The sequence below is a fragment of the Dendrobium catenatum genome, unplaced genomic scaffold (genome assembly GCF_001605985.2).
Source record: "Dendrobium catenatum unplaced genomic scaffold, ASM160598v2 fragScaff_scaffold_1068, whole genome shotgun sequence".
Lineage (NCBI taxonomy): Eukaryota > Viridiplantae > Streptophyta > Magnoliopsida > Asparagales > Orchidaceae > Dendrobium > Dendrobium catenatum.
In genome coordinates, this window is record NW_021319530.1 from 31,727 (window position 1) to 53,095 (window position 21,369).

Sequence of the window (21,369 nt, forward strand, 5' to 3'; positions counted from 1 at the left end):
GGATATACGTGAAAAGGTTGGAGTAGCTCCAGTAGAAGATAAGATTATAGAGAGTCGCCTTAGATGGTTTGGTCACATAAAATGGCAGCCTTCCAATGACCCAGTTAGGAGAGTAGAGGTATTATATTTGACTTATGTTAAGAAAGGTAGAGGCAGACCTAAAAAAGACTTGGTTAGAAAATATTAGGAATGACCTTTCTTGTTTAGATTTAAACAAGAATTTGAACTTTAATAGGACACAATGGAGAAAAATGATTCATGTAGCCGACCCCACGCAGTGGGATAAAGGCTTGATGTTATTGTTGTTGTTGTTGTATTCACTTGTATTTGATCAAATTTATAGCAATATATATTATGCTCTGAACTTCTAATTTATTACATGATGCATTGTACAAGATCGATACCAACCCGAGCTGAGGCTGCGCCTGGTGAGATCACCCCTATTGATTATGAGTAAAGTCATATTTGCCACTAATGATTGACACTTGTCTTCCTGATGTCTCAATATCCATAACTATTAACAAAATGACTAACATAACCACCCATTATTTTCTAATTTCTTATGTTTTCCATTCATTGTCACTAAATGTTTATCAATAACTTCTGTCCACTATCCACCAACATTCAATGTATATCTTCTTGGTTGCTTTATCTACTTCTATAATAGAAGAGAAATCAAGTCAGCCATCCATTATAGCCTAAAGCCTACTAATTATTATATAACATTATTAACCACCAATAGTTGACACTTATCTTCCTGCCAGTTTTATCAAAAGAATGATTAAGTGAACCACATAATATTGTCTATTATTTATAAATCTTATCAATCATTCCTTAAAACCTATCCATGATAAGAATTTAGCAACCAATAAACATTAATGTATGATGCATATATTTTCAATAACCTAGTTTCCAATCATATCAAGAATTAACCTAGTTGGTTAAACACCTTCACCTTAACGGCACTCGGAGGCCAATTTTGCATAGGAGGGGCAGCGGGGCGAGATCTTCGGCCTTACTTTGATGCCAGAGTGGGGGCAAGATATTCAGCCGGAGGGACCTTGTTGGCAGCCAAAGGGAGAGTCTCGATCCCAAGAGGGCAGAGGAGACGGGGGTGAGTGTTGCACAAGAGAGAAAGGAGCAGACAAGCAAATGAAATGGAAGGCTTGGGACAACTTATTTTAGGGCATTTTTCGGTGGCTTTCCGGACGACCGCCGGAAATAATTTACCTAACACCAGCGGTAAAGCGCCGATAAGAACTAATGACGGTATTCTAACTAGCGGTTATTAGACTGCTGCTAATTCCAGCGATAATAAATTAAATAACTGCCAGTTAGACCGCCAGTAAATACTAGCGGTTGGACCGACGGTTAAGCCATCATTAATACCGGCGGTTACATAACCTCCAATCCAGACTGCCGGTAATTGATGAATTTTCTGTATTGAAGAGGGGGGTGAGTTGGTTAATTTAAAGAAAAAATATTAGATTTTTTAAAATCTTCTTATAATTTTTAGAAAATTAAAACACTAATCTTGAAATAGGTAGTTGTTTATAGAAATGATTATCATAGGGGATTTTTTCAACCAATAAAATTTTAAATTCAGAAAATAAAAATGTAAAAAAATTAAAAACAATAAAAAAATGACAAATTTTATAGTGGTCCGGTCTAACTTGATCTACATCTACTCCTTGGAGACTCCTCCAGAAATTGCACTAACTAATAGCGACTCTCCTTTTTCCCCCATAGCATGGTGGACAAGCCCTTACAAAATCTCTTCCACCAACCTGGTGTCGTAGAGAAACATCTCCTTTTACACTCTCCATGTGATGGCAGCATACTCTCACATCCATTTTCACTCTCTTGGTGAAGGTAGAGTACCTTCATTAAGACAAAGAGAACCTCACGTTAGGCAGCCTTAAGAATCCCTCACAACTCCTCTTCACTAGATCTCTCACTCTTCACACTCAAAATTTCTCCAAAATATTACTCTTAATGGTCACTCTCAAGAGAAAATTGCAGTAAAGGAATATTGAGATGATTTTTATGACTCTTTATATAAAAAACAGATTTTTACGACTCTTTATATAAAAAACACATTAAAAATCATCTAAAAACTAAAATTTTTAGGAGAACCGTCCTACATTTGTACTGTATGATTATGGATCGTACACTATGATTAGTTCACAAAACCAAGGCTTCATTTGGTACGAATAAGGATGAACTAAATTTTGTACACTGTCAATCATCTATATGAATGAAAATTGTAATGTATGAATTATTCAAAAAATAAAGGTATTTGTTGGTACGATTTGGAATGAACCTAACTTTGTACTCTGTCAGTCATATGTACGAATAAAGATTGTATTGTATGAATAGTTCAAAAAATAAATATGTTTGTATGGTACAATATGGTATGAACCTAATTTCTTCCTCTATCAATTGTTTATACGAATGAAGATTGTACTATATGAATTATCCAAAAAATAAATGTGTTGGTTTGGTATGATCTGGTACGATTCTAATTTCATACTCTATCAATTATCTGTACGAATACAGATTATATTGTATGAATAGTTCAAAAAATAAATGTGTATGTTGGATATGATCTAATAAGAACCTAATTTTGTATTGTGTAAGTCATCTGTACGACTTGACATCAGACAATATGAACAATTAAAAAAATTCAAGCCATGATTTGATTAATTGTATTATGGAGGAAAACTATGTCAAATCGTATAGTACGATTAGATATTGTACAATATGATTAGTATTAAAAAATAAATTTAAATTATATCTATCTCCCCCTGTATGTGTGTGTACAGTCGAAGTTGGCCATAGCCCCTAAGCAGGATGTCCAATGTCTCCCAACCTTCACCAATAAGGTCGATTGGCTACCAAGGCCAAAATTTTACTTTCCTTGGCAATACCCTCATCTCTTGGACAGTTAAGAAGAAAACTACAATTGCTATATCATCAACAGAAGCTGAGTATAGAGCGCTTTCAACTACTTCCTACGATATTATTTGGTTTAGATGCATATTGGTTGAATTTCAGGTTCCCTCTATTTAACCAACTATACTTTATTTTGATAATGCTTCTACACTTGCCTTGGCCAATAACCAAATATTTAATGCGTGAACTAAGCACGTAGAAATTTATTTTCACTTCATTCGGGATTGCATTCGATCACAACATATTACTGTGCATCACATCTATTCACAAGATCAACCAATCGACCTATTCAACAAGTTTCTCAGTGCTACTCGGTATTCTCAACTCTGTAACAAGATAACAATATAGTCAGCTACTGTTATCTCGAGGGGGGTTGATAAGGAGATTTGATATGTTAGTTTTCCTATGCATAAGATGGCTCAATTATTCAATTTGCTACTCCATTACTTCTGCAATATTCCTGTATTGTTTTCTTTTACATTGTTTGATCTCTGTTGTTTAGATCAACACCGTTAGTTTTGAACTAACTTCTCTATATATTCATACACTCTATAATTGTCGATTGCAAGGACGATGAACAATAACAGTTTACCTCTTCTTCTCTAATGCTTTATCATTTCTCTATTTTTCCCTGTTTTTGAGTTTCTTCTCAAGTTCCTGCTGCTGCCGCAAATTGCTTCAACAAATCTCCTCTAAATGTGGGGCACCATTTTCATCTTCAACACGGACATGGGCGAGGGTGAGATGAGTTTTTATTAGCAGTTAGCTTATCCACAGTTAATGAATTGCCAAAGCAACCAGCAATTTTTGAACTACACTCAGGAGTCTAGCACCCAATAAGGCAAAATGAAAATGATAAGATGAAAACAGTTATAGAGGCTACTAAAATGAGTATTCTGCCAAAGACGCCCACAATAAATCATTACATGATTAGCACAATTGCAATAACAGACGAGCAAGTTTTCTAAGAAGCTTTTTCTTTTCAATTAAAATAGATGAGATAAAATAGACAATCCCAGCTATCATGGAAAAATACTAAATTCAACTTTTTCCACATATCATTCTTAGAAGAATGAGCTTCCAAGATCTTCAGCATCTCCTAAAGCTCTTCCCTAAGCAATATTCCCCTCATCTTCATCATGGTAGTAAGGGGACAGTTTACCATCCTTTGGTAGAAGACTCGGCTTGCTTTCTTCACGAACTTCGACCAGCATCTTAACTACCCTCCTCATTGAGGGTCTGTTGATGGGTAGATTGCTTGTGCAGTGAAGGCCAATGTGAAGGACTTTAGAAATCTCCGCTTTGGAGCTGATATCGAGCTTGGAATCAATTACACCGTCCTTCCCATTTTGTTGGATGTTGCTGCACACCCATTTCACCAAGTCCTTCTCCCCGAACTCCGGCCCCACCGGTGGCTTTCCAGTTATCAGCTCCAGAATTACAACACCAAAGCTATATTATATATGTCACTTTTTTCATTCACGCGAAGGGTGTATTCATATTCTGCAGCAGTAAAAAATATTAATAGCCCAATGAAAATTACTATCTTTTTATATTTAACGGAATGGTAGCAGTTTCTTTGATAAAGTTTTAATTCATATATATATATAAAAAGAGAGAGAAGGTAAGCATTAAATTTTAGCTTATCCGAATTCTAAAAATTTATTATCAACCAATCACTTAATGGCTTAGACTACGTACATAATTTGCAAAACATTGAAATGATTGACAATAGAGGCTAAAGTTCTTATAAATTATTAGTAAGCAAAAAACAATGAATAAACTATTGTTAGAAAAAAATTATTATATTATTATTCCCTCCATCTATCATTAAAATTTGATGAATCATTTTTTTGTGCTTTAAATATTTGTGCAATATTATCTCAATCATGGAGTGTGCATGTATATATAAGTGTTAAGTGTGTGTGATGTTCTTAGTTCATTATTCTCGTTCATTTACAAATGATGATTTAGTTTTAGGGTGAAAGATAGTTGGTGCAAACTCGTGATTGAGATATTTTTAGAAAAATATTTAACGTAACCAATAGTAGTACAGAAATGTCCAAGTGATTGAAAAATTATTCGAAATTGTGCTTATTGAATTTATGATAAAAAAGAAAAGAACTAGAAATCATGGCTAAAGAACAAGGAAATGGGACAAGGATGGCTTTGGTTTCCCTGCAGATTCATTATGATGACCAAAAATTCAGAACTTAGACAAAAGTTCGTAGTAATAGAGATGGTTAAGGTTTCGTTTGGGATGGTTTTCTTGTTTCTTCTTAAAGCAGCTTTTTAGTTCAATTATTTAAATTTTTATGCTAAAAAACTACTTTAAGAAGCAACAAAAAAGTCATCTCAAATCAAGCCTAAGACAACTAGACAACAATCATTACTATGAAGAATAGAAAAGTTTTCTTGAGCTATTTTTCTTTGACAAAACTTTTGTGTATGCTGAACTTGAAATATATATGCAATATTAAGTAGGAGAAACTAAAATAAATATCCAATAAAAATTGTAATTGTCACATGGAGTTTACATAGGTAGGAGACAATTGTATGAAGAAAAGGAAGTCTCTGTCGTCTCAGTGGATGGGTTTCCAATCAGGGAAATGTTGAGGAAGTTAATAGCGTTGAGTGGGCAAATTATTACGTCCGGTGTCCGGATTCATCCGGACATCAATCTAAACGCGACACGTTACCAAAATTCACCAGGACCCAGTGTATTTGGATGACGTGGCGTGTCTGGATTGGAAGTCCGGACGCCCGGTGACAGGACGTAATAATTCGCCGTTGAGTGGAGGGTTAGCAGTTAGGATAAGGTTGGTGCTTGTTGTGGCAATATGGGCACGGGTTGTGGTATCTTGAGTCGTAGGTTTAGGCTATTTAGACATCCTAGCTTGTGCTACAGACACACCCGAGTTCCTGTGTTGCATGATAACATATCGACTTTTCCAATAAGTAACAAGATTGAGGTTGGGTAAAGGTTTAGAGGGGTGTATAAAAGATCCGATGATTTTTTATCCGTAGTTAGCTTATCCATAGTTTTTATCTGATATGAATGCTCTATTTTTATATTTATCATATTGTTCTTAGTTCATTATTCTCGTTCATTTACAAATGATGATTTAGTTTTAAGGTGAAAGATAGTTGGTGCAAACTCGTGATTGAGATATTATTAGAAAAATATTTAACGTAACCAATAGTACAGAAATATCCACGTGATTGAAAAATTATTCGAAATTGTGCTTATTGAATTTATGATTAAAAAGAAAAGAACTAGAAATCTTGGCTAAAGAACAAGGAAATGGAACAAGGATGGCTTTGGTTTCCCTGCAGATTCATTATGATGACCAAAAATTCAGAACTTAGACAAAAGTTCGTAGTAACAGAGATGGTTAAGGCTTCGTTTGGGATAGTTTTCTTGTTTCTTCTTAAAGCAGTTTTTTAGTTCAATTATTTAAAATTTTATGCTAAAAAACTAGTTTAAGAAACAACAAAAAAGTCATCTCAAATCAAACCTAAGACAACTAGACAACAATCATTACTATGAAGAATAGAAAAGTTTTCTTGAGCTATTTTTCTTTGACAAAACTTTTGTGTATGCTGAACTTGAAATATATATGCAATATTAAGTAGGAGAAACTAAAATAAATATCCAATAAAAATTGTAATTGTCACCGGGAGTTTACATAGGTAGGAGACAATTGTATGAAGAAAAGGAAGTCTCTGTCGTCTCAGTGGATGGGTTTCCAATCAGGGAAATGTTGAGGAAGTTAATAGCGTTGAGTGGGCAAATTATTACGTCCGGACATCAATCTAAACGCGACACATTACCAAAATTCACCAGGACCCAGTGTATTTGGGTGATGTGGCGCGTCTGGATTGGAAGTCCGGATGCCCGGTGACAGGATGTAATAATTCGCTGTTGAGTGGAGGGTTAGCAGTTAGGATAAGGTTGGTGCTTGTTGTGGCAATATGGGCACGGGTTGTGGTATCTTGAGTCGTAGGTTTAGGCTATTTAGACATCCTAGCTTGTGCTACAGACACACCCGAGTTCCTGTGTTGCATGATAACATATCGACTTTTGCAATAAGTAAAAAGATTGAGGTTGGGTAAAGGTTTAGAGGGGTGTATAAAAGATCCGATGATTTTTTATCCGCAGTTAGCTTATCCATAGTTTTTATCTGATATGAATGCTCTATTTTTATATTTATCATATTTTTATTGTATTTTAATACATAAAAATTGCATTTGATATTGACCAAATTTTTAAATATTTTTTTTAAAGAAATATGATTGCTAACCATATATGGATTTCTTCTACAACTTAATTTAAAAAAAAAATTAAGAAAGTTAAAAGATAAAGTTGTATACATTTTATGACTAGTTATTTTTTATAATTGAAAACAAATTTTAATTAAATGTTAGAAAAAAAATTCAAAAAAAGTGAAAATTTTGATTTACAATTAAAGAATCAAGCTAATTAAACGAGTCGAGCTTGATGTAGTATCCTGTGAGAGATAAGCATTAGCAAGCAAGAAGAACTCAATGGAACAGTGAAGGCAACTTCTCTGTATTCTATATGAAAAGCTATCAAAATACCGTCTCTTCTTCCTTCTATTCCTATAAGTAATTGCAGAAAATAAACCTATGATAACTAAACTTAAAAAGTACAAGAAGGACAGAACTAACTCCAGCGCTAACAAACTAAAAGAGGAATACAAGAAAGTGGAACCAAAGCAGAACAATTGCACATGTCTGGCGGTCTGGTATACCCCAGCTCCTCCGTCTAATGATGCTCCGCATCATATGCCCCTTGCACAAAAAGAGTTGGAGCTGTTGCTTGAATTTCAACAGCGACTGAACTATCATCAGGAACATGATAAGGATGGAGGTCAGACACATTAAATGTACTGGTAGTGTTAAAATCAGCTGGAAGTTGGACAATATATGCATTGTCATTGATACGGCTGGTTATCGGGAAAGGCCAGATTTTCCTCTTGCTGAGCTTCGAGTAAGTGCCTATAGGAAACCTTTCCTTTCTCATTCGAACCCACACGAGATCCCCAGATTCAAATATTTTCTTCCTCCTGTGAGCATCAGCTGCCATCTTATATTTGTAATTGGAACTTTGCAGCTTCAGACGAACTTTTGAAAGCATCTCAGTGAATTGATCAACCTATTCTGAAGCGGATTTGCTCTTACATTTTGTAATCACTACAACATCAACACAAGTGTTGGGCATTTTTGTATATACAATACTAAAGGGACACATACCCGTAGATCTGTTTGGCATCGAGTTGAATGCAAACTCAGCTTGGTCGAGGACTTCATCCAAAAATTTTTGTTGTTCTTGTACTAGACAGCGGAGTAGATTTCTCAATGTTCGATCCACTACTTCGGTATGCCCGTCAGTTTGCGGGTGATAAGCAGAACTTAGCTGAAGTTGTGTGCTTAGCCTCTTCCGTAATTCCCGCCAAAAATGGCTCATAAATTTCACATATCTGTCGGATGTAAGGCTTCTTGGCACTCCGTGTAGCATCACAATCTTCCGAAATAAAAGTTTAGCAATGTTCAAGGCATCAGATGTCTTCTTGCACGCCACAAAATGCGCCATTTTCGAAAATCGATCCACAGCTACCATTATGGAATCATTCCCATGTTTTGTACGCGGCAGCCCAAGCACAAAATCTAGGCTTAGATCTTCCCAAATCGAATCCGGCACCGGTAATGGTTGATACATACCGGTATTTTGTCCTCTTCCCTTGTACATTTGGCAGATAGAGCACCTCTCAACATACTGCAACGTCTCTCCTCAGATGTGGCCAATAAAAGTTAGCTTGCATTTGCTTCAACGTGTTGTCACGCCCCACATGAGCTGGAAGACCCCCATTGTGTATTTTCTATATGAGCAATTGACGCCACGAGGATTCAGGAATGCAGAGCAAGTTGTTTTAAACAAAAAATTATGCCTTATAGAATATTCCTCTACTGGCTCATTGCTAATACAGCTAAGCCAAGCTGCAGCAAAGTCTTTATCTGTCGCATATAAATCACAGAGATTAGTTAATCCCACAAACTCGGTTTGCAACTGTGCGATCAAAGCAGATCTGCGGCTCAAGGCATCTGCTACACGATTTTGGGCTCCGCTTTTGTGCTTAAGCACAATGTGAACTTCTGTAGGAACAGTATCCACCTCGCATGCATGCGGTTAATGTTTTTTTGGGAATTTATGTACTACAATGCTTTGTGATCACTGCACAACACAAAGTCTTGATGTAGTAAGTAGCGCTCCCATTGCTTTAATGCTCTTACGACTGCATATAATTCTTGTTCATACACCGACCAGCGTTGTCTTGAAGGGCATAAATTTTCACTAAAAAATTCTATGGGCCGGTTGTCCTGTGCCAGAACAGCCCCAATTCCCACCGTGGAGGCATCAGTTTCAACCGAGAATGGCTTGTCGAAGTTGGGTAGGATGAGGACAGGTGCAGTGGATAATGCGTTCTTAATGGTTTCAAAACTTTTCTGATGCTCATCCTTCCATTGAAATTGTTTGAGTTTCAAAATATCAGTGATTGGAGCTAGAATAATGCTGAAACCTTTTATAAATCTCCTATAGAAATTGGCTAGGCCATGTAAACTCCTTATATCTGAGAAAGTTTTTGGAGTTGGCCAATCAACTATTGCCGCCACTTTCCTTGGATCAGCGAATACTCCATCAGCGGAGATCCTGAATCCCAAAAACAGCACTGTGGTTGTTGAAAACTCACACTTAGAGATGTTTAAATACAATTTGTTCTTCCTTAAGACTTCAAAGATGGCCTTCAAATGCTGTAAATGATCTTCCAAGCTACAACTGAAGACTAGCACGTCATCAAAATAGGCCACACAACACTTATTGAGGAAAGGTTTTAAGACTTCATTCATGAGCCTCATGAACGTTGCGGGAGCATTGCAAAGGCCGAATGGCATCACATTCCATTCGTAAAGTCCTTCACGTGTTTTAAATGCCGTCTTCCATTCATCACCTTGTCTGATCCAAATTTGATGGTAGCCACTCCGTAAGTACAGTTTACAGAATATTTGAGAACCCGCTAATTTTTCCAGCATCTCTTCGAAACGCGACATAGGGAACCTGAACTTCACAGTTATTTTGTTAATTGCTCGGCTGTCTATACACATCCTCCAACTATCATCTTTCTTCGGCACTAATAAAGTTGGAACGGCACACGGATTCAAGCTATGCTGAATCAGTTGTTTTTCCAGCAACTCATCCACAATTTGCTGCAAAATTTGGTGTTCAGTCGGGCTCAATCTATAGTGTGGCAGGTTAGGTAGTGTGGCTCCGGGCACCAAGTCAATTTGATGTTGTATAGTTCGAATTGGCGGCAATTCATTCGGCAACTTATCAGGTCCCAAATCTAAGAATTGTTGAAGTAAAGCCTCCACGATCTCTGGAGCAGCTACAGGCAGTGAGGGACTTTCCTACTCTTTTACAATTAACGCCAGAATTTCAGTAGACTCCTTCCAAGCATGAATCAATTGATTCCCTATCACAGTGAACATAACAATTTTGTCATTAGTCACTAAAGAGTTACCTTCTTGACTGTTGGGCAGCAACCTAAGCTTCTTTCCCTTCCATTCAAATGCATAAGTGTTTGCTCTGCAATCATGTGTTGCTCCCACATCAAATTGCCACGGTCGCCCAAGGATGATATGAAAAACATCCATATCAACTACGTCACAGAGTACTTCGCTGGCATAATGTTTCCCAATAGTAAACGATACTCGGCACATATCAGTGACGGTCATCTCCATACCTTTCTTCACCCAACCAATTTTGAATGGGTTGGGATTTTTTGTGGTTTTGAGATATAAAGACTGAACCACGGCCTTAGATATTACATTTTCTGTGCAGTCACTATCAACCAGTAAATCACAAACCTTCCCACCAATGGTGCATCTGGTCCTGAACACCGCATTCCGCTATGATTTAGTCGCTTGACGGGGAGCTAATAACATCTTGTGGATTACACAAACAAGTGGTTCACCTTTGTCACCTCCCACATCTTCATGAGCATAGTTGACTTCCCCTCCACCATCTTCTAATCCATCTTCATCCCCGACCTCAATCAGCTGAATTTGAGGTCTTGTCGGGCATTCATTCAATTTATGTCCCTGCTGGAAACATCTAAAACATTTGATGGTGGTCGGTTTCTCATATGGATGTCTTTAGCCACACCTTTGAACCTTGAATTCACCCGCACTTCAACATTTCTGTTGTTATTGTTGCCCGCAGACTGAGCTCCAGGAGAGAGTTGTGGGGTACGATTAACATTCACAGTTGTGGATCTAATGTTATCAGTTGCAGGTTCAACTGATCTTTTTCCTTGACGGGCACTGTTATGCCTTGCCGACTGCATCTCTACCTTTAAAGCGTAGTTCACTGCTTGGGACAGTGACCATATGGCATTCAGCTCAAGTCTATCCTGAATTGCTTCCTTTAGACCTCTGATGTAACGAGGTACGAGCTGATTTGCCGATTCATTTAAATTCTTTCTGGCACTCAACCGATAAAACTCCTCGGCGTAGTCGCTAACCGACCTGATTCCCTGATGACAATGCTGATATTGCATATAGAGCAACTGTTCATAGTCCGTGGGTAGAAAGTGTCCACGAAGCAACTGCTTCATTCGGCGCCAATTGCGAACAGGTCCTCGACCATCTCTACGTCGCGATTGTAGCAATTGAAGCCACCAAGCACTGGCTCCACCTTTCAGTCGACACACGACGTAATTTACCTGTTTTGCTAGCTCAATTTCCATATATTCAAAAAATGTCTCCACCGCTCGCTCCCAAACCAAATAATCCTCAATGTGCAGCATGCCGTCAAAGAACGGAATATCTAATGTGACGCGAAATTCGCTGTAAGGCCGGACTGTTTCCCTCTATCGTCGTCGGCGAGGGTGAGTCACTTCCTCATCTGAGCCTGAAAATTCCAGGGCGGTGACTTGTTCTGCTCCTTCTGAATCTGAATCTTCCAATGCAGGCGTATCATGAACTGGGTTCCATCCCCCATCAAACCCTCGACGAGCTACCTGTGTGGTTGCAGGCATTGTTGTACGAAGGTTTGGATTTCGCTCAATACAAGCCAAAACAGCTCTTAGGTCTCTACGTACCTCAGCGTGGAAGTGATAGAACTCCTCCGTCAACTCCTGCAGCTGATGTGCGAGACTTGAGTGCTCAACCCAAAGGGCTTCAAGGCTTTTGTCTTCGCCGGGAGCTACCCGTTTGCTACTCTCGGCCATCTAGCTCTGATACCAAAATCTGATGTAGTATCCTGTGAGAGATAAGCACTAGCACAAGAAGAACTCAATGGAACAGTGAAGCCAACTTCTCTATATTCTATATGAAAAACTATCAAAAGACGATCTCTTCTTCCTTCTATTCCTATAAGTAATTGCAGAAAATAAACCTATGATAACTAAACATAAAATGGACAAGCAGGACAGAACTAACTCCAGTGCTAACAAACTAAAAAAGGAATACGAGAAAGTGGAACCAAAGCATGATATGTGCGCATATCTGGCGGTCTGGTATACCCCAGCTCCTCCGTCTAATGATGCTCCGCATCAGAACTCGAGCTTCATATTTTCTAAATGAGTTGACCTCGAGCTCGAGCTCGAGGTCGAACTAATTCAGGGCTAAATGAGCCAAGCTTGATAAGTCAAATACTTAACTAGATTGACTCATTTATACCCCTAATTCAACCAGCAATTTTTGAACTATTCTCAGGATTCTAGCACCCAATATCGCAAAATGAAAAGTTGATAAGATGAAAGCAGTTATACGAGCAATTATTAGGTCCTTTCACTGGATGTAGATGAAGGTTCGATTTTAGTCAAAAATAAGTAAAAAGTGCAAATACCGAGTTTTTTGAAAAACTCGGTATTTTTTCAAAAAACTCGGTATTTGCACTTTTTTAGGCAAAACCGAACCTTCCTCTAAGTCCTTGCACCGGACCAAATAAAAACTCCAGTTATACAGGGTACTAAAATCGAGTATTCTGCCAAAGAGGTCCACAATAAATCTTTACATGATTAGCACAATTGCAATAACAGACGAGCAAGTTTTCTAGGAAGCTTTTTCTTTTCAATTAAAATAGATGAGATAAAATAGACAATCCCAGCTATCATTGAAAAATGCTTAATTCAACTTTTTCCACATCATTCTTAGAAGAATGAGCTTCCAAGATCTTCAGCATCTCCTAAAGCTCTTCCCTAAGCAATATTCCCCTCATCTTCATCATGGTAGTAAGGGGACAGTTTACCATCCTTTGGTAGAAGACTCGGCTTGCTTTCTTCACGAACTTCGACCAGCATCTTAACTACCCTCCTCATTGAGGGTCTGTTGATGGGTAGATTGCTTGTGCAGTGAAGGCCAATGTGAAGGACTTTAGAAATCTCCGCTTTGGAGCTGATATCGAGCTTGGAATCAATTACACTGTCCTCCCCATTTTGTTGGATGTTGCTGCACACCCATTTCACCAAGTCCTTCTCCCCGAACTCCGGCCCCACCGGTGGCTTTCCAGTTATCAGCTCCAGAATAACAACACCAAAGCTATATATGTCACTTTTTTCATTCACGCGAAGGGTGTATGCATATTCTGCAGCAGTAAAAAAATATTAATAGCCCAATCAAAACAACTATCTTTTTATATTTAACGGAATGGTAGCAGCTTCTTTGACAAAGTTTTAATTCATATATTTATATATAGAAAGAGAGAGAAAGAGAGAGAGAAAGTAAGCATTAAATTTTAGCTTATCCGAATTCTCAAATTTATTATCAACGAATTACTTAAGATTTAGAGTACATAATTTGCAAAATATTGAAATGATTGACAACAGAGGCTAAAGTTCTTATATATTATAAGTAAGCAATAAATAATGAATAAACCACTGTTTGACAAATAATATTATATTAGTATTCCCCCCATCTATCATTAAAATTTGATGTGTCATTATATAGCACTTTACATATTAGTCCAATATTATCTCAATCATGGGAGAAATTATTATGTGGAGTTCGGACATAGAACGTCATCCGAAGACCAACCAGAATGCATCATGTCATCAATATCAAGCCGTGGAACCGAGCAATACCAAGCCGTGGTACTGAACAAGAGGTGATGTGGTGTATTCTGGTTAGTCTCCGAATAACGGTCATCATCCACACAGAATAATTAATCAAATCATGGAGTGTACATGTATATAAGTGTGAAGTGTGTGTGAAGTTCTTATAGTTTATTATGCTCGTTCATTTACAAATGATGATTTAGTTTGAGAGTGAAAGATATAGGGTGCAAACTCCGTGATTGAGATATCATTACAAAAATATTTAATGTAATTAATAGTAGAGAAAACTCCAACTGATTGAAAAATTATTAGAAATTGTGCTTATTGAATTTATGTTTAAAAAGAAAAGAACTAGAATTCTTGGCTAAAGAACACGAAGATGGAACATGGATGACTTTGGTTCCCTGCAGATTTATTCTGATGACCAAAAATTCAGAACTTGACAAAAGTTCATAGACAACAAATATTACTATGATAGATAGAAGAGTTTTCTATAGAAAATTAGCAAACAATAAAATGAAAGAATGATTAGAAACTTTAACAAGCTCATTAGTACCACACACCTGGAGCTATGTATCCACATGATCCAGCAATAACAGACATGGACTGAGGTCCCTTTCCAATAGCATCGACAACTTTTGCAACGCCAAAATCTGAAACTTTTGCCCCGAAATCTCCATCTAAAAGAATGTTATTGGATTTAACATCTCTGTGAACAATAGGTGGAACACAGTCATGGTGCAGATAGCAGAGCCCCTCTGCCGCATCCAAGGCAATCTTAAACCTCGTTGGCCAATCCAAAAGGCTCGCCTTGCTGCTATGCAGTAAGTCCCCTAAGCTCCCATTCGGCATGTACTCATAAACCAGAAGCTTGCAATCTCTATGACTGCAAGAACACCAAAGCTTTACAATATTCTTGTGTCGAATCTTCCCCAAAGTCGCCACCTCTGATTCAAATGCGTCATAAGCAGCTTCGTGATGGTTTGCACCATCATTCTTTAAAGAATTTGATTTCCATAGTTTTTTCACGGCCAGAGCCTCGTTGTTACTAAGAACCAGCTTGTAAACTTTCCCGGATGCCCCGCTGCCAATAACGTTATCCTCATCCAATGAATCCAATATCTCGTATTCACTGAAGCCAAGCTTGTGGAATGAAGTCAGAATCCACTTAGATTTATCCATCATTTTCTTTCCTCTCTTGATGTTCCAGTACTTCCAGTAAAACAAAGTGATACCAACAATGAGTACCAAAGCAGCAAATATAAAGATTGCTCGAAGAAGCCAGAAGAACTTGCTGCGGCCATGGCTGTTGCCAGCCGAGCTCGGGCATAGCCCATTGAAATCCCGGCACAAGCCGGGATTGTCAAGGAAGCTACTTCTGTAGGCATCGTTGTGGAACATTGGCGGGATGGGGCCTGAGAGCTGATTATTGGATAGATTGAACTGGTTTAACTTCAAGTTCTGCAGTTGCATGGGGATCTCTCCTGAAAGGACGTTCCCTGATAGGTCAAGGTAGTTCAGCACAGGGAGATTCCCCAGTTCTAAGGGAATTCTGCCGGTGAAATCATTGTCTGCAAGGTTTAGCTTGGTGAGCTTCCCCCAGGACTTAATTCCGGTGAGCAGCTCACCGGAGAGAGAGTTGTTGTGGAGATCTAGTTGTCCGAGTTCGGGCAATGATCCAAGTGACACCGGCAATGGACCTGTTAACCGGTTATCGGAGGCGGAGAATTCATAAAGCTTAGAAAGTGAACCGATTTCCGCCGGGATGTTTCCGCTAAACTGGTTCCTGGCGATCAGCAACTTGGAAAGATTGGTAGCTCCAGCTATGTTAGAGGGTATCTCGCCAGAAAAGGAGTTGTCCGTGAGTTCCAGAATCCAGACGTGAGGAAGCCCCCACATGCCTGCGGGCACCACGCCAGAGAGCCTATTGTTTGCTAACCGAACACGGGAGAGACTCCGGCAATGGCCAAGACCTTCCGGCAAGCTGCCGGAAAGATAATTGTTGATGAGAAGAATCTCCTGCAGCTTGCCGCCATCGCAGATTCCTTTCGAGATCTCACCAGTGAGGAGGTTTTCAGATAGATCCAGGAACATTAGCGGCGAGTTGGTGCCGAGGTCGGCGGGAAGAGAACCCGAGATATTATTCGAAAATACACGAAGTTCCAAAAGCTTTCCAGCCTTGCCGGCGGTGACAGGAAGATATCCGGCGAAAGAGTTTTGGTAAAGGTGGAGGCTTTCAAGTAGCGGAATAGAGAAGACATCGTCGGGAATCGAACCAGAAAGGAGGTTCATGGCAGCATCGAAGCGTCTTAGGGCGGTGAGATTTGAGAGTCCAAGAGGTAAATTGCCGGAGAGTGTGTTGTTATACAGCTCTATCTGGACGACTGAAGCGAGACCAGGAAAAGTGTCGGGTATGTTGCCCGTGAGAAAGTTGCTGGAAAGGTCGAGGTTAGTGAGCTTCTTAAGGCGGCCGAGGGTTGAAGGAATAGAACCAATGAGGCCGCAGCCAGCAAGCCAAATGGTTTCGATATTGCTAAGGTTTGCTAGAGAGGAAGGGATTAAGCCGGGGGCGAAGGGGTTGTAAGCAAGATTGAGTTCCTGGAGGGTGGAAATGTTACCAAGGAATGCGGGAATAGTTTCATTGAGGAGGTTAGCGGTAAGGGAGAGGATTTGCAGAGAAGGGAAAAGGGCAAATGAGACGGGTATGGCTCCAGTGAAGTTGTTGGCGCTGACATCGAGGTAGCGGAGCAAAGACAGAGAAGCTAGCGAATCGGGGAGGGAACCGACGAGGAGGTTCTGAGAAAGGTCAAGGTGGGTGAGTGAGCGGCAGGGGAGAAGGGAGGAGTTTAGAAGGGTGGAGTTGATGTAATTGAGAGACAAGTTAACGACGGACAGATTGGGAAGGCGGCAGATGGCAGCAGGGAACGGCCCGGCGAGGTCGAGGGCATTGAGATCTAGATTAATTACGGAAGGGTTTCCCCCGGTGCCGGAAATGGTGGCGCAGGTGATGCCGGTCCATTTGCAGGGGGTGGAATCGCTAGAATTCCAATTGGCGAGTGCGTTGTTGGGGTCCTCGAGACCGAGTTTAGCCTGAATTAGATCAAGACCTTCCTGATTCAGGGCGAGCGCAACTGTCCGTAGATGCAGCAAGAGCAGAGCAGCAACAAGGTGGAGCATCTGCATCTTCAGTCTCTGTTTCTATGATTCTCTGCAAGCTGCTTCTGCCTTTAGAGTGTGAAAGAACATAGTAAGAAGAGACAAGGGTACCGCCTGATGGGTTTGGCCATTTGGAGCGGTTGATGGAGAGAAAGCTAGAGCAGTTTCTAAACTCCAGTTGGAGGGAAATGAGGCAGAAGCAGGGACTGCGGGAAAAGTTGAATACTTACGGGGAACTGGATTACAGGATTACGAGGAGAAGTATAATTAAGAGAGGTAAATGAATGGGGGGACGGTTACTTCTTACTGGTTTTGATCGTGGGCGAACCGTCGACAATGCCGGAAGATTAAATTTTTTTGACTTTTGTATTATCGTTTTCTGGACATTGATAATCGTTGGAAAATGCTTCGCTTTTATATAATTTGCTGTTTAGAACATTTTATTTTAAGTAAGAATAGTATATATTACCGTTTGTATTGATATGAATTTAATATAATCATATTTTCTATTAAATATTAACAATTTATCAATATAAAGATAATGATTGGGAACTAAATAAAAAATTAAAATTTTGAATTAAATTACGGTGAAGTCCTAATCACTTAATTGTCCGGACGCAAAATTTAAAAGGCTATTCTTCTCAAGGGGGTATCTTTTGCAATCATATGCCAAAAAAGAATCAGAAGTCCCGAAAGTCATACAAAAACGTTTTAAAATGTTCACATATTTTAATATTACAAGTTTTTCCGTCCGTTTAGCATGCATGATTTAATTTATTCTTGGATCAGGCCCCGAAGAAATAATCTAGAAATAAGAATAATGAAAATAATTTATATATTATAAATTTTTTTTATAATATTAGTCTTATTTATATATATATATATATATATATATATATATATATATATGCTTACTAGAACTGAAAGTTTGTTCATATCGTCCAGGACGATAGGATATCATCCAAGATGATAGGATATCGTCATGTTATGATTAGTACAATTCATCAAATATCGTCCAGAGCATCGACCTAGATAGGAGTCTGAACAATCAAAAAGTGACTTGATCTGGGACAATTAGTTCAAAACATCATAGATCTTCTAAAACATCGTCTTGAATGGATGTTTGGATGATGGAATATTGACCTGATTGTCCGGGACGATAGTGATATCATCCGGGATGATTAGTTCAAAACATCACAAATCGTTCAGAACATCGCCCTGAATGGAACCATACTGATGTTTGATCGTCCAGAAAGAATTAAGGTTTAATGTAACTGATCATCAAGGACGATCCTGCGATCGTCCACGACGATAGGATCGATCAATCAAACCTTAATTGATTTAATTCATTATCAGATTAACTTAGGCATAATTATGCTTCATCATCCAGGATAATGTCCAAAAATAAGAGCTACTTAAATAGATATGGCGGCTGATTCTTTCTGATTTGAGCCTATCATCTAGGATAATGATAACATCGTCCGGGATGATGTGCTTAATGACACTTATATTAACCAGAATGTCCTCATTAGGGTTTCTTTTTTAACTGATAGTCCAGGATGATTTTAGGATCATCTCGGACGATGTGAGTAAAAACAAATCAGTCAAAATTTTCTCAAATGTGTGTATGCAAGGTTACTTAGCATCATGAACCACGTCGTTTACAATTGACTCAATAAAAGGTAAAAGATTTACAAACTAACTCAGACATAGTCTACCCAATCTTGAGCTGGTTCAAATTATAATTTTGATCTTGTGGACCTAAAATGTTAGTAGACAAGGCAGTCATAAAGAAACAGAAGTATTTGTTATCATCAAAATTCTATTCCCTAAAATTAGATTCGTAACAATCTCTGCCTTTTTTATTATGACAAATATAAAAATAATTAAAACAGTTCAAAGCAATTTAATGGAAATAGAGAGAAGAAACAAACACATATCAACTATTTAATAACAGTACAAACTAGAACAGTGGTACAAACTAGAAACAGTACAAACTAGAATAGTATAGCTACTCTCCCTTTTGACATCACAAAACGGAGGAGGGAAAAAATCAAAAATAATGCATAAACTGTAAAATATGAGAAGACTAAAACAAGAAAAAATAATATCACAAAAATAAACTAAAAGAAAAATGGCCCCTAATCATCCGAAGGAAAAGGTGGTGGTAGTGGTGGCTGCTGAAAGTAACTAGAAAGAGTGGCAAACTGCTCTCCAAACCAGGCCATATTCTGTTCGTACTGGTGCTGCTGGTGAGCCACGTAGGAGTCAAAATGAGCAACATCCTTAGCATGTTGCTGCTCATATTCAGCAATGTAGATCTCGAACTATGTCTCCCACTGGTCGAATCACTCCACCAGCTGATCCAGTTAAGAGTGCTGGTAGAGCATAGTAGGTGCAAGAACAGGTGCAGGAGCTGCCTCCTCCTCAGCTCCCTCGACTTCCTCGTGCCCCGGGTGGAGATGAGTACTATGAAGAATGTGGAATGAGTTGTTTGAGTAGAAGGCAGGCTGAAAATTTGGTGGGGCAGGATATTAGAGATTGTATTTTGAATCTAAGACATAGATAATGATACATCTTAGGGAAAGATTGGGCTTCCTCCTATGTCATGGATCTCAAATACTACTCAGATGCTCAATGTAATGAAAAATCAAATCAGTGTCATTGAATTCACGATGGGCCAAAATGTAAAAAGTGATGATCGAAAGAAGTGGAGTAATATGAATGCGATCATCAGCTTTTGAAAGGATAGAAGTGCGAAGGATATGTTGGATTATCCTAGCATCTTTAAGTAAGGTGCTAGACTCTCCAACGTGAAAGTGAGCATTGGTGTTCATTAAAAAGTGATTGGCTAGAGCCAGTCGTAGTCAAGATCAAAACATAGGGTATGGAGTTTGTCCCATATGGTGGACAGCTATAAGAGCTCTTGACAGTCCTGATATGTGCTTTCGATGGGACGTTTATTTATATAGGAGTAGAAATCAATGAAAGAGGAATTGATGTGAAAAATAGCATAAAATTCAAAAAGTAATTCCGAATTAAAAGAGACAGTGAGAGTAAGGAGGAAGGTGAGGGAAGTGTGAGCAAATAGATAAAGGATAGGATAGGAAAGAATGTGCGGGTTTAAAGTCTGGGAAACAGTGATCCCGACAATCTTATACCTCAGATAGGCGGCTTGATCACCCGCCTCAGTAAAGTATAGATCCAAATTTTCCCTTGATGAACTCCCAGAAGGCATGCGAGACCTCTTTCCTCCTTCTATGATCAAGAACAATAAAAAAATAGGAACTGCAAGACGGATGGAAGAAGGGTGTGTGAGAAAAAAATGTTTGGAAGCCTCGGATTTTAAAGAATCGGCCCGATCGTCCAAGACGATCGCAGAATCATCCAAGACGATTAGGTGCAATAATTACGTTCAGGATGATTGGTCAAAAAGGCGATAATATCATCCAGGACAATCAGATATCATTCAGGATGATAAGATACAGGCCGTGAGAGCTCGTTCCTTTGATTTGCCTTCTAAGATTTGAGTTTCTCTCCCAGGATCGTCCGGGATGATATTGAGATAGTCCAGGACGATCAGTGCATGGAAACAGCTGATTTTTCTGGAATGGGATCGTCCAGGCCATTTTTGAATCGTCCTGGGACGATCAGATGAGACAAAAATCCCGAGAGCAAAATCGAAATTATCAGCCTGAGGAATCGTCCTAGACGATTGGATTTTGTTCACATCGTCCTGGACGATGTGGCGATCGGCCTGGCCGATCAGGTTTATTTTATAAGGAAATCAGCTCGTTTTGAGGAGAGAGAAAATCATTTTATAAAATCAAAAATATATAAGGAGAGAGAAAGAGAAGGAAAGTGAAGGAAAAGCTTGGTTTCGGAGGCCGCAGAGCGCTTTTCGTCTGTCGCCGCTGTTGAGGCATTTGTTTATCTCGCTGTAAGGACTCCGAAACCTATTTCTGTTTTCGAAGATGTTGGGTTTTGTTCGTTTTGTGCTCAGATTTGTGTTTTCGTTACCGAAAAACGCGCACCGTTTTGTATTGACGAAACTTTCACCGCACAACTTTTGATATGTTATTGATATGATTATTCTACACGTTTTGAGTACTTTCTGTAA

General features: G+C 38.9%; 1 protein-coding gene across 1 annotated transcript; it reads right to left on the reverse strand.

Moving 5' to 3' along the window:
• Positions 1-13,000: 13,000 nt before the first annotated feature.
• LOC110094054 (receptor-like protein kinase HSL1) lies at positions 13,001-17,640 on the reverse strand. Its single transcript, XM_020819199.2, has 2 exons — positions 14,657-17,640; positions 13,001-13,624 (listed from the first exon to the last, which is right to left on the reverse strand). The coding sequence occupies exons 1-2, from the start codon at positions 17,274-17,276 to the stop codon at positions 13,239-13,241; spliced, it is 3,006 nt and encodes a 1,001-aa protein (XP_020674858.1). The 5' UTR covers positions 17,277-17,640; the 3' UTR covers positions 13,001-13,238.
• Between the last annotated feature and the right edge of the window lie 3,729 nt (positions 17,641-21,369).

Bases quoted from the DNA above. Each gene is read 5' to 3' on its own strand.
- LOC110094054 (XM_020819199.2), bottom strand. From the start codon at position 17,276: ATGCAGATGCTCCACCTTGTTGCTGCTCTGCTCTTGCTGCATCTACGG. The intron at 13,625-14,656 runs GTGTGTGGTACT...TTACTGCTGCAG, and splicing joins ATGTGGATACATAGCTCCAG to AATATGCATACACCCTTCGC.